Source organism: Abramis brama (assembly GCF_963993115.1).
Source record: "Abramis brama genome assembly, chromosome: 1".
Taxonomy (NCBI): domain Eukaryota; kingdom Metazoa; phylum Chordata; class Actinopteri; order Cypriniformes; family Leuciscidae; genus Abramis; species Abramis brama.
In genome coordinates, this window is record NC_139963.1 from 23,936,187 (window position 1) to 23,961,896 (window position 25,710).

Here is a 25,710-nt window from a genome sequence, read left to right on the forward strand (position 1 = left end):
TGCACCACATTACACATTCCTCATAAAAAAAAAATCTTCAATTTTTAATGAATGTTTGAATAAATCCATCAAGTTTTTACAGCATTTTCATGTTTATATTTCAAAACACGAATTGGAGTAGAAATTAGGGTTGGCCAACGATTAATCGTGATTAATCGCATCCATAATAAAAGTTTGTTTACATAATATATGTGTGTGTACTGTGTATAGTTATTTAGTCTATATAAATACACACATACTGTATGTATGTGTATATTTAAGAAAAATGTGGTATTTATATATAAAATATTCATATATAATATAAATTATGTATAAATATATCTACAGTATCTACATGCAAATTTTTCTTAAATATACACATACATATGTGTGTATTTATATATACAACAAATTATACGCAGTACACACACATATATTATGTAAACACAAACTTTTATTTCGGATGCGATTAATCGCAATTAATCGTTGCCCAACCCTAGTAGAAATATGATTATTGTAAAGTTAGTATGACAACTTCATTATAATAAAAAACTGCCTCGAGTGCGTTTGTATACAAATCAGTTAATTTTATCCTTAAATATTATAGTAATGTAGTACTAACTGCCTTGCGTGTATCCAAAATAATTTATATTGAATTTAACCGTAATCGAATCACAAGCTTGTGAATCGAAATCTAATTGAATCGTGAAATTTAGCTGATTTAATGCAGATATTTGTTAACAGTTTAGTGTTTGTGATTTTTATAATTCTGCATGAATTCAGGGATGGTGATACAGTGCAGATAATTGGTTGACTTGTAGCTATTTGTTCTTATAAAAGCTTGAGCCTCAGGAGCCAGTGAGAACATCAAGATAACAATAAAGAATCTCAAATTATTGCAAGTCTCCACCTGTCTGATTCAAACTAACATAAGAATGTCTCCATTGTGTCTGTTTCTCAGTGTTTTTTTTATTTATTATAGTTTAAATGGGCTGCGTCAACTAGCCAGTAAAGATTCAGATCAGATTTCAGGCTCGATTATCATCACCAGAGCATAGGAGATCAAATTAATTGTTTCATCTGGCCAGGTTTCTGTCAGCTGCTTTGACTTTGCTGGTGTTTTTCTTTGGACTACTTGCACGACTACTTCCGTGTTTTACTTATTATAACTTGGGAGTTTCCGGTTACAGCATTCAGCGCACCTACATGCATGAGAACGCAGATTATTATTATTATGTTTTATGGCTGTCAATTGATTAAAACAATGAATCCTGTTCTCTGCATTAACATGAATTATCTTAATACCTGCTGAAATGTTAAATATATTCCAACTTTCCAACTGTGCATTCCTAATAATACATAACTTCTATTTCCCCACTGACCTGCAGCAGTCCAGGTCTCGTCCTCTCATTAACAGTGTTTTCTCTTACTGATCATATTTTCATACCTGTTGATTTTACATTTTTAAATTAATTTGACTGATTTAAAGGATTGCTTGTTTGCACTGGTGCTCTTATTCCAGTCTTTTAAAATATTTAAATGAATGAATGCTTGTTAGTACGTGCCTTAAATAAATGTAACTGTTAAATATTTAATCTCAAACAGTAGACAGCGTAGAGGAGGATGACAGTGGACTACTTTGAATATTAATTAATTTTGGGCATAAACGTACATTACATACAGTAAAATGATTGACAATGAAAAATGTCACAAAATAGTGATTTTAAATATTGAATTCAAATTAATAAATATCACTGATCTTATTCATCAGGTCTAACACACCTCAGCATTGCGGTCACTAGTTTAGACGAGCACTGACACCGTGGTGAAATAATTGTGTATGTTTAACAGCTGCTGCTTTCTCAGATCGGCTTGTGTTGGATTAAAACTTCATGTTCCGTTGAGTTTGGAAAATTCAGATTATTAGAAAAATTCTGAATATCTCTTATCCTGTCTAAGATTTTTTAAATCTTGCGTACACTCACTTTAGGTGGCGGAAGTGCATCACAAAGCTCAGTGCAAGTAGGCCATTCAGTGATATTAATTTCTGTATGCACATATAAGCATTTTATAGAAATATTTAAGAGCATTTATGTTCCTTACATTTACTGACAGCAACTTGTTTCTTCTACTATCCTGACATTTTTATATTTTTTTTGCCTTCAATTTGCAAATTGTTTATCGGAACATTTCTCAAGATTTTGAATTGTGACTTTTTGTTTAAATGAATCAAAGAACTTATAACCAACAGATGAATCCGTAATCAAAATAGTTAATTGCTGCACAGTTTAACCCAGTGTAGTTTTTCACTCCCTCACAAACCTTCTACTAAACCACCTCACTCAGCCTGAAGCTTAAGTACATATTTACATTTCCACTGTGTGTGATTTGTGAATTTTAAATGCATATGCAAATGACATGTTCTTTACATATTGATCAGAGTTTGTATATTATGGATGTGAATATGATCGTCGTTTTTTTCTCCACAATAGTTGGCAATTCAGAAACTTTGAACAAACATTATTGGATCATTAGCATGAAGAAGATGAAAAAAGGAAGGAACGAAACATCTGATTTTGAAACTCCATCCAACCAGGGCAGATTAGCGCATCTTCTTTATTAATGCGCTGCACAGAGTCACAACTTCTAACTGGGTCACAGACTTCACTAGTCTTTTATAGTGTGCTGCAGATGCCAGATTTTGGCATATAGGCTAAGCCAAGCCAGAGAAGAGATGAGAGGAGTTTACAAGTTAAGAGTGGCATTTTGGCACTTGGTTAAATTTTTGAAAACCACTTTCACCCCAAACAAACCTTTTTTTTAAATGCCATTTGCTCCCAATTTGTTTATCAAAAATACAGCAAAACAGTAATTTTGTAAGAATATTATTAATTTATTACAATTGTCTTCTATTTTTATATTAATTATTACTGTTGTCTTATAATTTAATATACTTTTAAATGTAATATATTCCTGTGATGACAATGCTAAATTTCCAGCAGTCTAGGGCTGTCTAAATGGCGGAAAAACTAAATTTGAAGTTTATTCTTAAATATTACTAATATTTGAATTATATTCGAATTTAAAAGGTTTAATTTCACTTAGAGGAAAAAAGCTATTGGCTTGTCTCCTGAGGGTGCAATGATTAAAATATTAGCTAATGCATAAAAAATAGCATGGCTGTAAAAAAAAAGTTCATGACGTTTAAACTAATGTTTATAAATCAAATATAATTTTGTAAATTGCGTAATTATGAACAAAACATTTATTTTTAATTTAAAAACATGAGATGCAATGGAATGGGAAGAAACCCCACACAAAGTCTTGACTCTCGAGACATGTTTTTTTAACTTTACATGGCTTTCTAAGAATGCGGCTCTCTTATGCGAGATGCAAATGCAACAATCAAAGATGTCCGTCTAGTGCACAATGGAAAAGCAGCGCAGAAAGAGCGTTTAATGCAGGATTGACTGCAGCTTGGTTGTGGTTTTGACGTAACCAAAATATTCTCCGCATTGAGCTTTTCTATTTCTGCAATGTTTTGAGCAACGCAGCAGCGCCGCATCTATTGAGTTCAACTGGATATGCTAACAAAAACATTGAAACGCTACAACTCACTACGAATGCACCGTTTTTACATTTGAATGTGGATTTGATTTTTTTAATTCGACGAATATTCGAAAATTCCAATTTTAAGTTGACAGCCCTACAGCAATCATTACTCCAGTATCACATGATCCTTCAGAAATCATTCTGATATGCTCATTTGGATCTCAACAAACATTTCTTATCAATGTTGAAAACCGTTGTACTGCTTAATATTTTCTGGAAATATTTTATTATTATTAATTTTTTTTCAGGAGACTTTGAATATAAAGTCCAAAAGAACAGCATTTATTTGAAATTTAAATCTTTTGTAACACTATAATGTCTTTAATGTAACTTTTGATTATTTTAATGCGTCCTTGCTGAATAAAAGTAACTTTTGAAACTTTTGAATGGTATTGTATGCATTCATGTTTTTCCCCTCTTGGTTATCTGTAGATTGGTTGGATTTAAACTGTGCTTGGAGTTATCAGGTGCACAGTACACAGGGTCCATATTTAACTTTTTTGCTAGGTAAATTTAGGTTTGATATATGTCTTGCTGTGTTTATCTATTACAGTGTGGTTGCTTAAGGGTCATTCCATGTCCAATGCCAAGGTCCCCGGCTCAAATTCTTAATTTTGCTATAAAAAAAAAATTGGTTGAAAGACAAACATAAATAGTGATGCAGGCCAAATATTAAATGTCACAGATGTATATTTACAGAGTAATCCACTCTTTTGTAGAGAGTGTTAAAAATGTCAATTTTCACCTGAGATTTGGAGCCATTTTACAGGGGTATATAAATGACTTAAGAAAGATGGCTGAATCATTCTTTTATTTTTACACAGAGATTGGTCCATTAGTAAAAATCTTTTGACTTCAGCAATCTTTGTTTCATTAAATGCAAACTGACAGTTCAAACTTTGTCAGCCACAAGCCAAGGTGATTATTTACTCACCTAAAGCCATTTTTACTGGCTCTAAGATTAGTTTTTATTCAAATCATGGCTCTGAACCTTTCAGGGAATTGAAAGGAAAAAACTAAAATTTTACAGGAACAAACAAAAATGAAACGTTTTAAACAGAAACTCTTATTTGAAATGAGCATTAACCAGTCAATAACTTTGTTTTATCGTTCTGTTTAATATTTCAATTTGGCTATGAATACAAATAGTAAAGCAGCATATGGAAATTGTGACGTTGACGCATCCAGCATGAGTGAAATGCCCACACTCAGTTGTCACCACCGCAACAAACTCTAGGCTTTGTCTTAAATAACCACAAAGAAGCATCCAAAAAATGAGGTACAGATGAATGTTTAGCCTAAAGTTAAAACCTGTTTAGAAACATGTTTAGTGACATGAAGTAAAACACTTCTGTAGTTTATGTAAGCCAGCTAATTCTTAGAACGTAATAGTAATAGAGCGCCTGGGCCTATATAAGCTCACCATTCCCAATTACTTTTTTAGATTAGCACTAAGAAAAACTTGTCAGTCAGTATCTCTCCGGTCAAGTCGTCTGATAAGTCTGTCTGCAAAATTGATGATGCATTAAAGGTCCCGTATTATGCCCCTTTTCACAAGATGTAAAATAAGTCTCTGATGTCCCCAGAGTGTGTATGTGAAGTTTCAGCTCAAAATACCCAACAGATCATTTTTTACAGCATGTTTAAATTGTCATTTTTTGGGGCTCAGAAAAACGCGCTGTTTTAGTGTGTGCCCTTTAAATGCAAATAAGCTGCTGCTGGACGGCCCAGGGGGCGGAGCTTCATGAGCTCGTGCTCAGTCTCTCAGGACAATTTCATCTCACGGAATGATGATAATATCAGAAACTCTCAGTAACGGTGTTCATTTCGAGTCGGACAATAATGCCTACAGAGTCAGAGTGCTGTATAGAGATGAAACGGGTATAGTTTAGTAGTTTAATTACGGTTATTATAACGTATTTGTCATCTGCTTGTATGTATCCATTATTTATTAATAGCCTACAAGTCTGCTGTCTGAATGATGATCAAACATACTGATGAGTTTAATAAAGTTTATTGTAGGCTATTCGTTTATGTACTTGCACACTTCTTATAACTTACTGTGTTTACTCAGCTCTTACAGTGATTTTCTGAAGTAAAACTGACGCTTCATCTTTTGTGTGATGTAGGCTACATCACACAAAAGATGAAGCGTCAGTTTTACTTCAGAAAATCACCGTAAGAGCTGAGTAAACACAGTAAGTTATAAGAAGTGCGCAAGTGCATAAACGAATTTCGGTAGAGTTGAGGGAGCATTCCTGTGGGCGGAGGTTAGTCAAAAAACGGTTCTAGTGACGTCATTAAAGAAGGAAGTAGAGGGATGTAGTCCAAACGGGCCGTTCGATGTAGGCGACTTCTGTTAAATAAAATATCTCGCTTGGCATTGAACTTTGAGCTTTATAATTTTACAGATATTATTTATGCTCTAACAGCAACATTACACACTTACTAAAGTTTGAAACATGGGATCACGAAGAACGGGACCTTTAAATATTAATGCTTAATTATCATGTGTTGTCAATTGTGAGTGAAAATTTGAGCAAGTCTGACTATAAAATTGTATAAAGTATATTCTAAATTAACATGATGTTATTACCGTCTATATTTTTTCTATTTAAACCTTTTTCAGAACTGTAATATATAATAAGGAAAGTAAGGACAGAAATGTTAAAATACTGAATCTACTCGGAGAGAAGTTTTTTTTAGTTAACGAGGCAAATATCGCCCGTTACCGATGTTCAGCCGATGCATCGGTGCATCCCTAGTTTTTTTTTCTTTCCGTTTTTAAGCCCTGATTAAAATAGAAGTCCAGACTGATGTCTCATTGAATAGATCGCCTGTTGTGAAGTTCCTTGACTCAATGCCTTGTTTTTGTGATGTTGCAGATTATCAAAATACAACAGGATTGCTTATTCAGCATTCATGCATAGTTACCAGTTCTCTTTTTCTTTTTTTTTTCTTCTCTGTCTCAGGAGCCAGTCATGCCTGCCAGTGTGCGTACTGGGACCCTGAAGGACTCAGAGGTGTCTGAGCTCTTCTACAGAGATGATCCTGAGAAGCTCTTCACTGATCTGCGGGAAATCGGTCATGGCAGCTTTGGAGCTGTGTACTTTGTGAGCAACCCATGCCAATATTTAGCTATGGATGTGTTTGTACGTGTGTGTCATAAGGCTCTCTATATGACCGTATTTTTTCTCTCAGGCTCATGATGTGCGTTCCAATGAAGTCGTGGCCATCAAGAAGATGTCGTTCAGTGGCAAGCAGTCCAATGAGGTCAGAATCAAAATACAACTTGTATCTCAACAGTATTGAATCAGACAGTTCGAACTCTAACAACATTTTTGCTACTGTTTGGCATGTTCTCTCTCTTGGCCCACAGAAATGGCAGGACATCATAAAGGAGGTGAAGTTCTTGCAGAAGCTCAGACACCCCAATACCATCGAATACAAAGGGTGCTACCTCAGAGAGCACACAGCATGGGTAAGTGCGTGTGTGTGTGCGTGTGAGCGACGTGTTTGTCTGACGTGTGCTAATGTTGTCTGTCTCTCCTGTTAGCTGGTGATGGAATACTGTCTAGGATCAGCCTCTGATCTTTTAGAGGGTGAGTAGTTCATGTTTACCCTTCCTCACATCCTCCCTTCTTACCAAATAAAGCTGTTGTGCTCTCCCTCAGCTGCCCTGTCTGACATTAGAGGTGTCCATTTGTTTTCACTGTGCTGTATTTGTACCATCATCAGTTCATAGGGAAACATGCAGTTGTAAATATTGTAATTGTCATATTTCTGGATTGTGATATTTTCCCACAGTGAATTATTTTATTTTTATCCAACAGTGCATAAAAAGCCTCTGCAGGAGGTGGAAATAGCTGCTATTACCCACGGTGCACTTCAGGGCCTCGCCTACCTTCACTCTCATAACATGATACACAGGTGAGACCACTGACCCTTTTCTTGAATGCTTGACCTGCTCGCTTTGAGATTTTTATTCGGCTGTTCTTTTGTAGTGCCATCTAAGTTTTTTTACTCCATTGTCAATATATATTTATTTTTCAGTGCTGAAAGATGCACAAATCCTCATTTCTTTTCTTTTCTTTTTCCAGAGATGTGAAGGCAGGTAATATTCTGCTAACTGAGCCCGGTCAGGTGAAGCTTGGAGATTTTGGCTCTGCCTCAATCGTTTCTCCCGCCAACTCTTTTGTGGGTACACCTTACTGGTGAGTTGTAAATACAATTGATTATTTGGTTAAAAGCAGAGTATGTAAATTTTGCTGCTAGAGGTCTCTTGTTCAAAACAATAACAATGGCGTAGCTTGATGACGCCGTGAATGAGTGTGGAATCATGGGAGTTGACGTCTTTACCTCCACAGCCGATGGAAAACAGTCTGATGGGACTCAGGCAGAAATCATGTTCATGGATGAGCTGATGTATTAAAGTTTTATTAATGTTACTGAGCTGTGCGGGGCCGAGAGCCGTGGGAGCGGAACGAGGCCGGTGGAGTGAATGCTAATGAGAGACAGATCCCTGCGCAACACACCAGTCTCGAGTCCCATATGAGGAGCTCCGGAGATTTTATTGTGCTTATATGCTGTCGGCCACTGCCGCTTCTTTTGTTTTTTTGAGTGTTCATTTTACGATTAAAGTTACGTTTAACGTCCGCCTCCTCCTTCGCTGAACTTGACATTCAGTTACGTTTGATCACTTAGAAATCACATTACTTTATTTCATTCTAATGAAATGAAATTACTACTCATACAAGTCACTTTATTTGCTGAATTAAAACTGGGGGGTAGTGCAGCGCTGTTTTAATTGCTCAAAACAATTATGCTAAAAATACATTTGAGTGTGTTGAAAGTTATGTTATTACTCTTAATTGGTTGCACATTGCAGGAAGATAGATCGATATTAGAATATCATTTAAAGGCTGAATGACTCTAAATTGCTAAATGGCATGCAATTCTTTTTAAAATATATTGTATGGTGGAGAAAATGCTGTATTACTGTATTAGTTAACATAGTAATAAACAATTATTTTTACCTAATATGTTTACAAAGACATTTTAATAAGAGACGAACACCACAGAGACTTCCATTAACTTTTTGAGTGACAAGAGTAATAAATCTTACAATCAGAGTTTTGGACTGAACCACTGAACTAATTAGGTTACATTAGTTTGCGTAGATGAATTAACCCTTCCACTTCTAACACCATTTTTTTATATAAATCATTTTATGCTAAAATGTAAATCTCAGATACTATTAAAATGTTTTAACACTCATACTTTCAAGTCATGACAGGGATTGCTAAACAGGTCTAATAACACAACCTTTAGGAAACATAATTGCCATATAAAAAGGATATTAAAATGATTGCAACATTCACTATGTCGGCCATAATATCGGTCCATAAATGGTCTACGTGAACTGAGAGGAACCTGCATTGTGAATATTAAAGTGTGTCTGTGCAGTAGATTGTGCTTTTATTTCATTCAAGGGAGCAATGAAAGTAGTGTTTACCATGATCCCTCCCCTCTCGTGTTTAGGATGGCCCCAGAAGTGATCCTAGCCATGGACGAGGGGCAGTACGACGGGAAAGTGGACGTCTGGTCTCTCGGCATCACCTGCATCGAACTAGGTTTGTGATGTTGAGACTCATCCATGACTTTCCACCTCCCACTGACCTGAAACTTCAGGCCATCTCGAGTATTAAGAGGGTTCATTTAGGCCAGCGTGTTTCTGTGCTTGCGAGTCTGTGTTTTGTCGCCGTCTTTTGCTTGGAAAGGGATTTGGGTTTTAGTGTCTAAGCTGCTTTGGGTTGTAAGCTAACTTCTACTCCTCTTTCTCTTGTTCTCACCCACTCTGTGTGTCTCCTTTAAACTCCTAGCCTTTTCATTTATTCACTTATACCTCTTACTTTGTTTATTTCATTGTAGCACTAATTCTGGTCTTATCCTTTTATTCCGACGTAATTATCTTTTTTTTGTGTGTGTGCTTGCACTGGTTTTAAATTTCTGTTTGTCTCTTTGTCTAGCTGAAAGGAAGCCACCCTTGTTCAATATGAATGCTATGAGTGCCTTATACCACATTGCGCAAAACGAAAGCCCTGTCCTGGCATCAAACCACTGGTGAGAACTTTGTTCTACTTTTTTTTTTTTCTCCTGTTCTTTCACTGTCTCATCTTAAATGTTTGGTTTTGCTTTTCATCTCTGTTTGGTTTTGCATTGTTCTCTTGCATTTGCAATCAATATATTTGTTTTTCAGTGGGTGGGTAAACTGACATTTTATTGGCTGTTAGGTAAATAACTCAAAGTATAATACTAGAATTTAGTAGTGTTACACAACAACAGCTGCATAATATGAATCGATGTGTAGTAATTTATCAAAGTGAAAAAAATAAATAATAATTTTATTATCAACTTGTCCATTGGACTATGTATCTGTTAGGAAAGAAGGAATGTTCTCTGATTCTGAGAAGATAATGTGTTATGTCTAGATGAATCTCTCTCTCTCTCTCTCTCTCTCTCTCTCTCTCTCTCTCTCTCTCTCTCTCTCTCTCTCTCTCTCTCTCTCTCTCTCTCTCTCTCTCTCTCTCTCTCTCTTTCTCTCTCTCTGCTTATTCAAAGCTTGTGGATGCCATAAGGAGATGGTACAGAAAGAGAAGTCATGTATTGGTGTTTATCACATATGATTTTTTTTTTAGGCACTGTCAGTTTCAGTGCTCTTTCATTTCTAATCAAGTCGAAATCAAATGAATTCAAGTTTCATTTCTAATCAAATTCAAAAGCAGCCGTCAGTCAAAGTAAACCTATATGATGTTTTTGATTTCTACTGAAAATTACTTGGTTAATAATAAAGCAGCATAATCAATTACTTTTGTTGAACTCATTTAAGTGGAAGTTGCTTACTGGAAGTCTTCCACAAAGATTTTTGAAATGACCAGTGTCCATTTTTTATGTTTTCTGTGTATGTGTGTGTGTGGTTAAGTTTACTTTTCTCTCTCCCTATTTTAAATGCAGGTCGGACTACTTCCGTAACTTTGTGGACTCTTGTCTTCAAAAGATCCCTCAGGACAGGCCTACCTCAGATGTGCTGCTCAATGTGAGACTTGAACACTCACTCTCTGACTCTTCATTCACTCTTTCATTCACATGTTCTCTCGTCCCTTGTTCTTGCTAGGCCTGTCATTACATAATCGCCTTTTCGTGATTAGTTTGAAATAACCTCTATTATTGTGCACTTTATGTTCCACTGGAATATAGAAATGGCTTCTGTTGGAGTGTCAAAAATTGAAAAAGATTTCATGGCAAAACCCATGAGATATTGCAAGTCTTTATCTCAAATGGGTTAGCCAGTTTTGGATTTATTTATTTTTTGTTGCATGTTTTTTATTGTTTTAAATAAATTCAACCACTAGCTGCCAAGCAACCATTCATCCCAGAACATACATGCAAAGTTTGGTGTATTTTTACAGCTGGGGTAAAAAGTATTAAAAAAGCAGTGATGATAGTGTTATGTGAACAGTTTTATCCATCAGTAATATCTGATCAGCATTTTCTTAAGCCAATAAAACCATAATTTGGTGGCGTTCAAAAAAAGTATACATTACTTAAAGGGATAGTTCATCCAAAAATGAAAATTACCCCATGATTTACTCGCCCTCAAGCCATCCTAGGTGTATCACATTCTTCTTTTAGACGAATACAATCAGAGTTATATTAAAAAATGTCCTGGCTCTTCCAAGCTTTATAATGGCAGTGAATGGCTGTTTAAGTCCATTAAAGTGCATCTATCCATGATAAAAGTGCTCTGGGGGGTTAATAAAGGCCTTCTGAAGTGAAGCGATACATTCGTGTAAGAAAAATATTCATATTTAAAACTTTATAGACTAAAATAACTAGCTTCTGACAGACAGCCTACGCAAGTCGACTTGCGCCAAAAGAATAACACTTGACGATGTATGGCGTAGGATGTAGGAGTAGCGTAAGCTTTTGAAGAAAATTCTCATTTTAAACTTCTAATTCATGACTGGTGTTTTGTTTTGCTCTATCTTCTGTGCTTCCGCATTCGTCATTACGTTGTGCGTCAAGGGTTACTCTTTCGCCGTAAATCAATGCGTACGGCCGTCTGTCAGAAGCAAGTTATTTTTAGGGCTGCACAATTAATTGCAATGAAACCGCACGCGATTTGGCAAAGGCTGCAATTATTTTCTGTGCAGCTTGTCTGTGCAGTGCGGCTGATCGGTAGTAAATGCTGCTCCATCTGAACGCCAGAGGGCGCTCTCGCGCAGACACTCCAAATATGCCCCGCCGCAGAAGTACCATAACGCACATCATTCCAGGAAATCCCCATCGATCTAGCTGAATAAACAGAAGATTGAAACGCTTTGATTAAACATGACTTATAAACACACGACTGCCTTATTCGGTGTAAGCCAAATCGATTTAAGTGCGATTACATGGAAATTGCGATTAATCGTTCAGCCCTAGTTATTTTAGTTGATAGTTTTAATTATGGATATTTTCCTTACACGAACGCATCACTTCACTTCAGAAGGCCTTTATTAACCCCCCAGAGCCATGTGGAGCACTTTTATGTTGAATAGATGCACTTTGATGGACTTCAAAACAGAAACAGCCATTCACTGCCATTATAAAGCTTGGAAGAGCCAGGACACTTTTTTTAATATAACTCAGATTGTATTCATCTGAAAGAAGAATGTCATATACACCTAGGATGAGTTTAGTAAATCATGGGGTAATTTTCATTTTTGGGTGAACTTACCCTTTAAACACTTCCAGTGCTATTAATAGCTCACACTGGATTCCTAATTAATCACATTTTAAGCTGTAGTACAGTATGTGTACTTCTACTGCAGGTGACAAAATGGGCAATTAAATCATTAATAGCAATTATTCGCATGACAAATGTAACCGGTTATTCTGCGTAACTCTAGCTCATCCACGTTTACACACGCTGACATTGGGTCATGAAGCTCATCTATACAGCTCTGTGATTCACACGATGTTTTCCCTTCGCAGCACCATTTCCTATGTCGAGAGCGCTCTCATTCTGTAGTGATGGATCTGATCACGCGCACCAAAGACGCTGTGCGAGAGCTGGACAACCTGCAGTACAGGAAGATGAAGAAGATCCTGTTTCAGGAAACCCTCAATGGCCCCACACAGGAAGGAGGAGAGGAAGAAGAGGTACATCCAAAGGCTTGTCAACCTTTGTCTTTCTCTTCTTTGATCCTTCAATCTACTTCAGCCCATTTTCTGCTCTTTTGTTATATTGTTCTAAACTACAGAAAATAGGAAAAGATTATGACATGTTTTCTTTTGTGTGTGTGTAGGAAGCAGAGCAGTACCTCCTGCAGACAGGCACGGTGAACAGTATGGAGAGCTCTCAATCTGTGCCCTCCATGTCCATCAGCGCCAGCTCCCAGAGTTCCTCAGTCAACAGCCTGGCCGATGGCTCGGACGACAGTGCTGAAATGGCCATGATGCAGGAGGGAGAACAGACTGTCACCTCTAACAGCTCTATTATACACCGCCCCACTGTATGTAATCAAAGCCGGAGAACACACAATCTTCAAAAATCGTCCTTTTCTCAACTCATTTGTTTTTGTTCATCAGACGCGTGATAATATTTACGACGATCCTTATCAGCCGGAGATGGAGTCGCAGCAGCAGCCGTCGTCGGCCGCTCGGAGGAGGGTGCACAGAAACCGAGACCATTTTGCCACCATCCGCACAGCCTCACTGGTGAGCATCTGGATGACCTGCAGCTCAGAGTCCTTGTTTTTTTTTTTTTCAGATCTGAATTTGGGTTAGACAACCTTCTCTCTCCCTTTCTTTCCAGGTGACCCGTCAGATTCAGGAGCATGAGCAGGGCTCAGCTCTGAGGGAGCAGATGTCCGGGTACAAGCGCATGAGGAGGCAGCACCAGAAACAGCTGCTGGCTCTGGAGAACAAACTCAAATCTGAGATGGATGAACATCAGCTCAGGCTGGACAAAGAGCTGGAGACCCAGAGAAACAACTTTGGAAGTGAAGCAGACAAGCTGAGTAAGAAACATCAGGCCATCCTGGAAAAAGAGGTGAGGGGTTTAAGAAAAATGATAATGATGATATTAGTCTTGTGATGTGCAAGAATGGGACTTTTAGGTAAAAGATGTTTAAATATAATCTCTGATTTCAATTTCACTATCAGAAAGGGAGTAGAGTACGTAAAAAGTAAAAGTACTTTTCTTTTTTTTTAAGTAAAAAAAAAGAAAGGAACAGTTCTAAAGTTTTTTTTATTTTTATTAAAGTCTCTTATTTTCAACAAGGCTGCATTTATTTGATCAAAAATACAGTAAAACGATAGTATTGTTGACAGTTAATAAAATGTATTATTATTACTAACTTTTCTATTTAAATATTTTTTATTTCTGTAATGGTAAAGCTGAATTTTCCATTACTTCAGTTTTTATTGTCATATGATGATCTTTCAGAAATTATTCTAATATGCTGTTTTTGTTCAAGTAACATTTATTTTGTCATATTTTGTGGAAACAGTGATTGATTTTTTTTTTTTTTTTTTTTTCAGGATTCTTTGAATTTTTGTGACATTGTCTTTACTGTCCCTATTGACCATTTTAATGCAACCCTGTTGAATAAAAGTATTCATTTCTTTTTTTTTTAAATCATACTGACACCAAACCGTTGAACATTTGTTTATGTATTTATATGTATTATTAGTGTTGCTTATACATATTCATCTGGTGTGTTTTTTTTTTGTTTTTTTTTTTTTCAGATTAAAGCTGCGCAGACGGAAGAGAAGAAATTTCAGCAGCACATTTTGAACCAGCAGAAGAAGGAGCTCAACGGCCTGCTGGATTCCCAGAAACGGCAGTACAGGCAACGCAAGGAGCAGTTAAAGGAGGTACACCCTCAAAGAGTCCACTCTTTGCAGAGCTTCATGTTTATGAATTCAGAGTAATTACTTTGAACGATTTGCACAAATATTCATTAACAGCACAATATTGGTACAAACCTCCCTGTTTGCCTTGGGGTAGGAGAGGATGTAACAATTATTGTAAATTAAAAGAAATTATAATGATAAATATAATGGGGAAAAAAAACTGATGGTCACTTCAATCCCCTTTTCTAGAAAAGCAACAAAATTGACGCAGGTCAGTGGAACGAAAAAAGATGAGTCGAGAAAAATATGCTTTTTTTAAAAGTTGAACTGAATTTAACTTGAGCGCTGCGTTTTTTAAAATCTGTTTTTAGCTAGATGCTGCAAAAGACGTGAAAGCAACGGTCATGCTTGTCCCTCTAGTTGTGTTTACATAGAAAAATAATGGAAAAGTAGCGCATTGGAATGGAAAAACACGTTCTGTGTGAACGGCCCCTTACCTTGCTTTGCTCCCTGTCTAACATAATTAAAGCAAAATTTCCAACGGATTCCAAATCCAAACAAAATATTTACACAAATTAAGAGTAAAAATTAACATAAGAGAAGAACACGCTCAGCGTTTGCACGCTCTCTTACAGTTACGCAACTCATTCACAAAGTTGAAAGAAAAAGACCGCCTTCGGTTGTACGTGTTTACGTGTTTTTATGAGAAAATTCACTAAAACAGTGGTTCCCAAACTTGGGTACGAGTTGGAGTTTTGCCCTTCATTTAATTCTACCCCACCTTAAAATAACATTAAAACCAAGCATGTATTTCTAACAAGCAAAATGCATTAAATACTTGGCATCTAATCAAATTACCTCATCTTTTGCGGTCAAAACAGACTGCATCCACACAAGCAGCATGCGTATGATTGTGTGCAGAGGATGCTGTCTGTAATCTTCAATCTAATCTTCAATACTGCCATTCTCGACAAAGTAGGCCTCCTTTGTAAAAGTGAGTATACTAGCATGAACGAATAGACTGTGCATAGAGATTGATTTAAGACTCAAACTCTTCGTTACAAAAACATCCTGTGTTCTAGTTTTTCATTTTTATGTTTTTTCCAAACACCCACATGATTGCAAACATGACATTTCAACAAACAAAAGGGTAACATTAAGTGATGTACATTTTAAACACAGTATTGTTTTCTCTATTTTGCAACGTAATAAGTTCCAACAAAATCCACAGAAGAACTGCAACACACAGCAGTGTTTAGTGAACGAATCTGCACCTTTTAACCAATCGTTCGTGAGAGTCAACAACTCAATTACCCATTCATAAATACAGCCGCTTGCATTGTTATTGAATGAATGACTCTGGCTCACTCATGTTAAATGCCTCAGGGTATATGGCACTCTAAAAAGTTTGGGAATCACTGCACTAAAAGATCACAATTCTAGTGAAGCCCAAAAAGCAGCCTGCGAAAGGGAGAGAGAAAGAGAGCAAGTACGCAACACGTATTACAAATACGTCCACACACGTAACACTTTCTTTTGCCACCCTAAAATCCTTTCCCTTGGCAACAGGAGCTGAATGAGAACCAGTCCACACCGAAGCGAGAGAAGCAGGAATGGCTGGTGAGGCAGAAGGAGTGTATGCAGCAGATCCAGGCTGAAGAAGAGGCTTCTTTATTACGGCGACAAAGGCAGTATTACGAGCTGCAGTGCAGACAGTATAAAAGGAAAATGCTGCTCGCGAGACACAATCTGGAGCAGGACCTGCTTAGAGAGGTGAGACGCACATGAGTTATTGTGTGCTTTTCCGTTTCTTTTATTGCTTTCTAAATCACTTTTTTTGCCCTTTTATCTATTAATCTCTTTCTGTGCATAATCCATACTTTTTTTTATTTATTTGTCCCTGTAGGACCTGAATAAGCGCCAAACCCAGAAGGATCTGGAGTGCGCTATGTTGTTGAGACATCATGAGTCCACTCAGGAGCTGGAGTTCAGGCAGCTAGCACTGGTTCAGCGTACTCGGGCCGACCTGATCCGAACGCAGCATCAGAGTGAACTGGCCAATCAGATGGAGTATAATAAGCGGCGTGAGCAGGAACTCCGTCAGAAACACGCTGTGGAGGTCCGCCAGCAACCTAAAAGCTTAAAGGTGGGGATAGCTTTCTTTACGTGCTTGGTGGGGTGTTTTTGTCCCATTTTGATTTTACTTTCTTCAAATGATGAGAATAATAGTGCATCATATTTGTTACATAAATTCAAATTGAATTGAATTTTAATTTAAAGGGCATTCTGAATTCAGTTCTTAATGCCACATAACTCTGTTGTACACCAATCGATTTCTGTTTAGAAAATATTAATTTTGGCAGCTGCAAGGATTAGATTCCACAAAGGGCTTCTGTTAAACCCAACTGTCTAAGTGGCCATGGCCCTACACCTGATGAAACATTCCAGTGATGTAAAAACACACCAGGGGGCATGTAACTTCGCATAATTTGTTTTTGTCTTCAAAATGGAAAAACAAAGAAACCGTTTATTTATCACATATTTGACCCTTCTCATGAACATAAAGTAATCTTATTTTTTTCCCTTCATATTTTGATTTTTGTTTTCATTATACTTCGTTCTAATTTAACAAATGGAAACATAATAAATCCAAAATGGATAAACAGCTTGAATATTGGATCTCTACATGGGCGGAAATGAAACGCCCCTTTCAACTGATTGGTCAAATAAACATCAACCTGTGCCGTCATCAGTTGTTTATCAGTTCCTCACAACAGAATAATAGTAATCCGCTGCTAAAGTTGTATGGATTCTTAAAGCGTTTACGTTTCAACTCTTTCTCATCAAACAACCAGTGGAATGAACAGGGCTTTCTTCTGTGTAGACATAGGTTCACTATGGCTAACTTTGCGTGCCAGAGAAATTATAGGTGCTATTATAGGCGTTTATTTCGGAAATATAAATGTACCTCTCACCTGCTCCCACATTACCCATTAGTCTACTTATTCAGCGCACTGCCTGCTTTATTTAGCTGGCCAACTCTTAAAATCTGTGAGACAAAGCTGCACAATGCACTGAATAGCGCAGAGCAAAAGCATTTAAATTGTAGGGAAGCATGACCAGTATATTTTTTGTCAATGCAGCAGTCATAACTTTTGTTTTAGGCAGTACACTGAGTTTATTTAATTAGCACTAAGTATTAATTGATGTAACTTCCAAAGAAAAGTCACAGAACTGTTGTGCGAGCATAGGCGCTCAGACTGGTGTTTCATTCCTGAATGAGTCTGAGTCTTTGAACGAATCTGTTGAGTGAGTGATTCAATGACTTATATAGACAGCCGCTTGATTTTTATTCCTAAATAAATCTGCGTTCTGACATTATTCTCATTACATTATGCAATTGGTGTGTAAATGCATTTTCTGCCCCAGCATTAAACCGTAAATGCATCTAAAAGCAACTTCAGATGCAGATACTTTGCCACTTCTTCAGTGCAAAGATGACTTGTTGATACAGATTTAATTGGTGACAGTCTATAGTGTCATATGATTCTAATTTAATTGACTCAATTTAAGAATTTAACATTTAAGATTACATGCATATTTAATAAGGTTAGAAAAAAAATCATTGGTAAAAATACCCATGAAAATCAATCTTTCCCTTATAGGGAAAGTGAATTTTTGACAGTGATGGCAATAAATCTAAAAATACTCTTGATCTCTGACTTTATAGTTCAAAGTGTTATTTCAAAGTGTACACTTGAATCGATACTGATCTGCGCTTCACATCAATGTAGCATTTGCTCTGCGCTGTCCCGTGCATCGCGCAGCTTTGCCAGACATACTTTTATAGTAGTTCAGCTAAATAAAACAAGCAGTGTACCAAATATGTAGGCTAGGGCTGTATGTAGGCTGTGGGTGCAGATGCAAAGTAAATTAATATTTATGGGATGAACTCATTTCACGCCACGCATTGGTGAATTTATGTCTACACAGAAGAAAGCCTTGTCTAGGCTCTGCCCCGGTACAGTTTGTGTCAAGCCGTTCATTAGTCTGCTTGTTTGATGAGAAAGATGAAATTCAGTTGCAATAAACGCGTTAAGAATTCGTACAACTGTAGCAGCGGATGACTGTTATTCTGTTGCGTAGAACTGATGAACAACTGATAACGGCACGGTTTGAAGTTTAGTTGACCAATTAGTGGAAAGGTGCGTTTCATTGCCTTCCATGTAGAGATCCAATATTCAAGCGGTTTATCCATTTTGATTTTATTGTTTCCAATTGGTGAATTAGAACAAAGTGTGATGAAAACATAAAAATATGAAAGAATGACAAGATTGGTTTATTCATGTTCAAGAGAAAGGTCGAATATGTGATCAATGAATGGTTTCTTCGTAAGACAAAATCTAGTAAACAAATTATCCGAAGGTGAAGGTTTTTTTGAATGTTGACTTGCAGTGACTTGAGTGCTCAAATATGTTTCTTGTTTTTTGTTCTCTCAGACGAAAGAGCTCCAGATCAAACGTCAGTTCCAAGACACCTGTAAGATTCAGACACGGCAATACAAAGCCCTGCGGAACCACCTGCTGGAGACCACGCCCAAATCAGAGCATAAAACTGTACTGAAGAGACTCAAAGAGGAGCAAACGCGTAAACTGGCCATCTTGGCCGAACAGTACGACCATTCCATCAGAGACATGCTGTCCACACAGGCTGTGAGTAAGGCAAGGAGAGACCATCTTTTAATGTTTTTTTTATTATTTTTTTGTTTTTTTTTACTGGTGTATACTCTCAAACTGATGTGCAGTTACAGAATAATGTATGCATATATTTACATGCAGGGGTCAATCTCAACAAAACTGGACAAGAACATGTCCAAATCACGTTTCACCCCAAACTCAAAAGAATCATTTTTTATTCTCAGTTGGATATTCTTGTTTTTTTTTAATCTGCATAAAATAAAAGCAGTTAACAAATGCTATTAATAAACAGAACAAAAAATGAATTACAGTAATGTAAAAATTAAAAGAAAAATCTAGTGTTCCTTAAATAAATTCAGTATTTCTTCTTTTAATTTTAAGGTGAAATATGATGGGGAATGTTTTTGACTGGTTTTGGGAGGTTTGCCTACTTATGGTTAATCAACAGATCCTGAAACCTCCAAGTCAGATCAAATCTCTTTATTGGCTGCTTCTCTACTGATATCGGACCTTTTTGTTTTCCCACCAGTTACGATTGGATGAGACGCAGGAGGACGAGTACCGAGCACTGCGCATGCAGCTGCAGCAGGAATTGGAGCTGCTTAATGCCTATCAGAGCAAAATAAAGATGCACACAGACACACAACACGAGAGAGAGGCCAAAGACCTGGAGCAGAGGGTGTCTATACGGAGAGCTCTTCTTGAGCAGAGGGTGAGAGAGAGAAATTGAGTGAATATTAGTGATGAATGTTTTATGATGGCTCTGTTCTAAAACCTAATGAGCTGCTGTAATATTTACACTACCTTTCAAAAGTTAGGGATCTGTTAGATAAACACTTTTTTTTTTAAAGAAATTAATACTTTTCAGAAAGGATGCATGACATTGATCAAAAGTGACAGTAAAGATGTCATCCTATTTCAAATAAATTCTGTTTTATGCTGTTCTATAAAAAAAGTATCAAGGTTTCCACAAAAATATTAAGCAGCACAACCCTTTTCAATATTGATAAGAATCTTGAGCACTAAATCAGCCTATTAGAATGATTTCTGAAGGATCATGTCACACTGAAGGCTGGAGTAATTATGCTGAAAATGCAGCTTTGCCATCACAGGAGTAAATTACATTTTAAAACATTAAAATAGAGTAAGTATTAGACTTATTGCAAAAACATTTGTATCATATTGACGTGACCTTTTAAGTGACTGATTTGAAATGCTTTACATAGGCAACAACTCATTATTCAAATAGTACAAAGACACCAGAAACTCAACTCACAATCAATTTCAGTAAGCTGACACTGATACTATAATGAGCATCAAAAGACATGTAATGTGTCTTCTAATTTGTTCTCTTTCTGTCGTCCTTTTGTTTTTGTTTTTCAGATCGAGGAGGAGATGTTGTCTTTGCAGAACGAGCGTTCTGAGCGAATCCGGGCTCTGCTCGAGCACCAAGCTCGAGAAATCGAGTCCTTTGACTCGGAGAGCATGCGTCTGGGCTTCAGTAACATGGCCTTGAGTGGAATCCCTGCTGAGGCTTACAATCAGGGCTACCCCAACCCTCCTTCCTCCGGCCCTGGGGGCTGGCCGTCCCGTCCTGTGCCTCGTTCAGGCAGTCAGTGGAGCCATGGTGTCCAAAACTCAGCGGCACCGCCCTCCTGGAGAAGTCAGAACAGTACAGCCGGGTTCAGCCGAGCGGAGCAAATCTCCAGCCGGGAGAGAGATCGAGAGAGGGATTTAGAGGGAATGGGTGCCCGTGGCTTCCCGAGTTCTCGCTCCTCTGCCTCGTCTGCATCGTCATCGTCGTCCTCGCATCATCACCTCCGCTACATACCGCAGCATTACCACCACCAGAGTACGCCACACCTGTACCGCGACAACCGAGAGAGGGAGTGGGGAGGTGGTGGTGGAGGAGGAGGAGGAGGAGGAGGGGGTGGTCACCACTCCTCTTCATCCTCCTCTCATGGCCACTCGCATCACATTTCTTCCCATGGCTCTTCCCAATCCCTTGCTCTCCTCCCTCCACCTCCTCCTCCTCCACCCATCTCACTTTCCACATCTTCTCCCCAGTCCTCCTCCTCCTCTTCCTCCTCTCAGAGTGGCTATGGTGGAAGGGGCGAGAGCCTGGCTGTGAGGGGCCCCAGCCTGATGGCTCTGAGAAACAGTCCAGGTCCCCTCCGGAGAACCGCCTCGGGCGGTGGTGCCGGTGGGTCGGGCGGGGACGGAGGTTTGAGTCGGAGTACATCAGTGACGTCGCACATCTCCAACGGATCCCACCTCTCCTACTCGTAGAAAGTCTGGCAGGAAGTCCAGAACATTTCACGGGCTTTAGCAGGGGAGAAAAGCCCTTGACGTAGCTTGTTTAGGAGTTAAACAGAGGCGAGGAGGAGAAACCGTATTTAGATGGTCAGACCTTTACTTACAAGAAGATAGATCTCAGGGTTTCCGAGGGATAGTGATTCGGGAGGGCTCAGGGTTTAGATCGGGAACAGAAAAGACGAGATGTACTGTTACAGGAGCAGAAAGCTATACTGTTGAGTGTGTGGGAGGGAAAGGATGAAAATAACACAAGTGGTGCCAATGCTGTAGATTGGGCTCATCCTTAACTGGTCCATTTTAGTTTTATTTTATTTTAAACGGTCAGACAGACCCATTGAATTCTGCTCTTTCATGTCCAGGTATTTTCTTGCACGTCTAAAGGTTTAAGATTTGAACTTTTTACAGATATTATTTTATGCTTTATCCTGGTTCATGTTAAGCTGAATTCATTTAGTGCAATTCAAGGGTTTCATTTTTATAAGAATAGTTTGCCAAAAATGAAAAATCTATCATTATTTACTCTCTCTCTCATGTTGTTGCAAACTCTACATACTGTTATTTTTTTCATAGAACACAAAAGGAGAGTTTTTGGAGCATCTTTTAAGCAGCACTTTTCTATACAACAAGAGTTCTCAGAACGTCAGAGTTTTCTGAAGCCATTTGAATGCTTTGTTTGAGCAGATCAAAATTTGGGTCTGAAAATTAATAGTACATTCATGCATCCAAAAACCACTTGGATTTCCATGCGTCAGAACCAAATGTAGTTCGCTTTGTCTTTTTTTTTTTAGAGCTATGAACCTGCGTTATTTGGAAAAGAGCTGCTTCAAAGGGAAAGTTTACCCCAAAAATTAAAAATCTTAATTTCGTCAAAAGTCGTCATTTACTCGCCTGCATGTCGCCCCAAACCCGTATGACTTCCTTTCTTCTGTGGAACATAATAGAAGATATATTGAGAACGTTCTTTAAACATTCTTGTTTTGCTGCAGAAAGTAAGTCAGGTTTGACATGACAGAATTTTCATCTTTAAGCTCTTTCTAATATCTGTGTGTTTTGCAGATAAATAACAAAATATAGGTTTAAAACGACATGAGGGTGAGTGAATAATGGCAGAATTATTCATTGAGTTTCTCTTGAGTATCTCTTGAGTTTGAGCCAGAGGATGAGTCCTTTTCAATTTTACTGCTAGCGAGCGAGTCGGATGCAATAGAAGGTGCTGAAACTTGTGGAAGGGAGAAGGTGTAAATTGAGGAACTAAAAGGGTGATTGAAATGATTTTTGTGTAATTATGTAGATAGTACTAAAACAATACTAAAAGAACATCAATCAGTGATGGGTTTTAAACTGTACATTTGTATTTGAGTCAAGGACGGGTGGCAGTTTTTTTTTTTTTTTTTTTTTTAATGATTTTTGTATTCTGTATTCTTTTGTTTATTTTTTTTAAACAATGCCACATGTCATACTGCCATTCTAGAGGCTCAACTGACCTAAAGCAACTCCGCCCACTGTCCTTATAAGGGCAAGCTGCCATTTAAGTTGTTTGGTTTAGGTTTAAACTGGGCTGTCATTCAGTGTCTGTTTTTAGCATAGGTGTGATAAGATTACTTTTAAAAAGAGATTGAACCTGGCTAGGTGAGTAAGCCATCTCCTTGACTATAAATGCACACTTGTAAATATGATGTACATGTCCATAAGAGAGTTGGGTTACAGGTTTCTGTGCATTAGAGTGATGTACAGAGACCATTTGTATACAAACATACGCAACAGACGTTTATATGACTTTGAGTATATAAATATGTGTATAATACATCTCCTGTGGGAAGGGTTGATGGGGAAAGTCATCAGATTGTTTTCTGTTCAACACTTTTGATCTATATTGTACTTATACAACGTGTGTATATACAAGCACTAACTCTTATTTAGGGTAATAATAATTTTGCTATGTGAATTGGAAAGTGGGACATAAAAAATAGATACTGTCATTATTATTATACCTACTACTGCCGCTGCAATATTTGTGTTGTACACTAATTTTTCTTTTTACAATTTTTTTCTTTTTCTCTTCTTTTAAAAAGACAGTTTTTTTATTTTATTTTATCAATGCTTACCACTAGCTGGGAAATGTTGGCAGTCTCACAGTGAGAATTTTGAGTCTTGTTTTAGATTAAAAAAAATAACAAAGGACTACCTATCCCAGCATTCCTTGTTACATCTCAGGGTAGGAGTCTTTTGTGCAGTGCGTTGTCAGGAGAGTAGTATTTTAGAGCCAGTATTAAACTTGTACAGAACATTTTAAGAGATTTTAGCTGTATAGAACATTTCTAGACGACTGTAAAGTGTCTCAAACACCCCCCACCCCTACCCCTACCCCTTTGGTCCAGCAGGCTTTTCTCCCTACATCTTATTTTCTGGAATGCATTACTTTCGTTTTTGCTTACACAATTTGTATGTATAAAATGGACACAAGGCAACACAAGCTGTTTACATTGACAACCAAAATCTCCAGCATACCCTTAAGAACATGGTGAAAGATGAAGCTAGATTTTGCCAGTAATGTTATTATTTTTAATCTTTTGTGCTCCCACACTGCCAGCTCTCTTTAGACACCAGCGTTCACTCGGACTCTCCCTCGGCCTCCTGAACCAAGGAGACGTGCAGTACCTCACTTCCCTGTGCCTGGCCAACCGTTTTCAGTGTTCACTTCACATCGCCTCCCCGCCCATCACCACATTCCCTTATGTCCTTTATGCTTGGTTACTAACATCTATGGACAGAAGAGGAGAAAAAAAAATCCTCAGCCCATCTGTAACTCTGGGCTATCATATAATGTGTTTACAGCAACACAGCTGGATTCTCATTAGTGTATCCTCTTTTAGGGGGTGTTTCAGTATCTGGTGGTAGAAACTTGAGGTAAATATATGAAATTGCTTTCATCATCCTGCAGTGTTTAAAGGACTGGAGCTATAAGGGTGCAAAGACAATTGCTGTTGCAGAAATACGCTGAAATGTATTGCAAAATTGTGATGTTTGAAAGGCTGATGGAGAGCATGGTTGTTCAGGGAGCTCAGAAAAAAGGCCAAATTACATTCAGGTGAAATGATTACAGGAGAACTCTAACACATGGGTTATAGAACTTGTACAGAAAATGATTAACAAGTCATTAAAAAGGATACAAACAAAATTACCTTTCCTGTGTGATCTGTCTGGACTAACGCACAATTTGTTTTCAGCACTTCTAGCCTGTTTTCTGAATGATGAGAATGTGCATCTGCCATGCACAGACACCCTGGTGATGTTGAAGGTAGAGGAAAGACAGTTTCCATAGAGACAGAGGCCATAAGTGGAAATTACTGGTTGCTTACAAAAAAAGAGACACATGTTTGCTCTGGTGTAGAGCTATTTTTAGTCCTAGTCGGCAAACTACTCCCATTTATAGGATATTTTGCGGTAATAAACTGTTTTAAATATTCTATTTTTCTGCTGTGTTCTTGTTTAAATTGCATTGCGGTTAAAAGTATTTTAAGTATTTCCAACCTGAGAATTAGTCAGCGTGTGGCTTACGAGTTTGGAGATGTTCCGTTTTTGTTTTGTTTTTTTTGTTGTCTTTATTGTTTCTCCTTTTTTTGCAGGGTTGCAGATTTTTTTGGTGATTAACCTTACTTAATATATAAAACTTATACATAACGTTCTCTAATTGTTATGTTTAGGTTTGTTTAGAAACTAACCTTCCCAGAACTTTGCTGGGAGCCTTTTGTGAAAACAGTTGTTTGTTTAAATGTTTAAGCATAAACTACATTTTGTAAAGTTAAACAATGGCTGACATTTACATTAGTAATAATAGAGCATTGGATTAAATGTAGACTTGACTTGTTTGTAATTTGTCACATAATCCTATTATAAAAGTGGGATAATGCACTTGGCAAAATGCCTCTGTCTTTAGCAAAACGAATCCTTTTTTTTTTTTTTTCTTCTTTTTTTTTTTTACAAAATAAGTGCCCCATATGCGGATTTATTTAGTAATGATGACCGACTGACTGTATGCCTACACTGTAAAAAAAAAAAAGAAAGAAAAAAAAAGGATCTTGATTTTAACGGTAAAAGACTATGCTTCGGTGAAAAGCTGTTTATTTAAGTTTTTTATATAATCTAAAACCTAAAATGTTGCTTCCGTATTTTATTTTTCGGTCAGTTTAACAGTCCTAGCCTA

The 25,710-nt window shown here is 37.5% G+C and overlaps 1 protein-coding gene across 2 annotated transcripts in view; it reads left to right on the forward strand.

Annotated features, from left to right (window-relative positions):
* The window catches only part of taok2a (TAO kinase 2a), a 28,809-nt gene extending 4,125 nt beyond the window's left edge, over window positions 1-24,684 (forward strand). The window contains exons 2-20 of one of the 2 annotated variants that reach the window (XM_084115569.1): window positions 6,564-6,704; window positions 6,793-6,864; window positions 6,971-7,072; window positions 7,148-7,193; window positions 7,425-7,521; window positions 7,692-7,805; window positions 9,133-9,224; window positions 9,621-9,714; window positions 10,606-10,687; window positions 12,628-12,795; window positions 12,942-13,148; window positions 13,225-13,353; window positions 13,451-13,687; window positions 14,386-14,514; window positions 16,063-16,266; window positions 16,400-16,639; window positions 18,993-19,214; window positions 19,720-19,902; window positions 20,574-24,684. In XM_084115569.1, the coding sequence (XP_083971695.1) occupies window positions 6,573-6,704; window positions 6,793-6,864; window positions 6,971-7,072; window positions 7,148-7,193; window positions 7,425-7,521; window positions 7,692-7,805; window positions 9,133-9,224; window positions 9,621-9,714; window positions 10,606-10,687; window positions 12,628-12,795; window positions 12,942-13,148; window positions 13,225-13,353; window positions 13,451-13,687; window positions 14,386-14,514; window positions 16,063-16,266; window positions 16,400-16,639; window positions 18,993-19,214; window positions 19,720-19,902; window positions 20,574-21,479 (3,456 nt within the window). In that variant the 5' untranslated portion in view covers window positions 6,564-6,572 and the 3' untranslated portion in view covers window positions 21,480-24,684. The remainder of the gene's footprint in view (window positions 1-6,563; window positions 6,705-6,792; window positions 6,865-6,970; window positions 7,073-7,147; window positions 7,194-7,424; window positions 7,522-7,691; window positions 7,806-9,132; window positions 9,225-9,620; window positions 9,715-10,605; window positions 10,688-12,627; window positions 12,796-12,941; window positions 13,149-13,224; window positions 13,354-13,450; window positions 13,688-14,385; window positions 14,515-16,062; window positions 16,267-16,399; window positions 16,640-18,992; window positions 19,215-19,719; window positions 19,903-20,573) is intronic. The other variant, XM_084115570.1, reaches the window with a different exon arrangement.
* The last annotated feature ends 1,026 nt before the right edge of the window (window positions 24,685-25,710 follow it).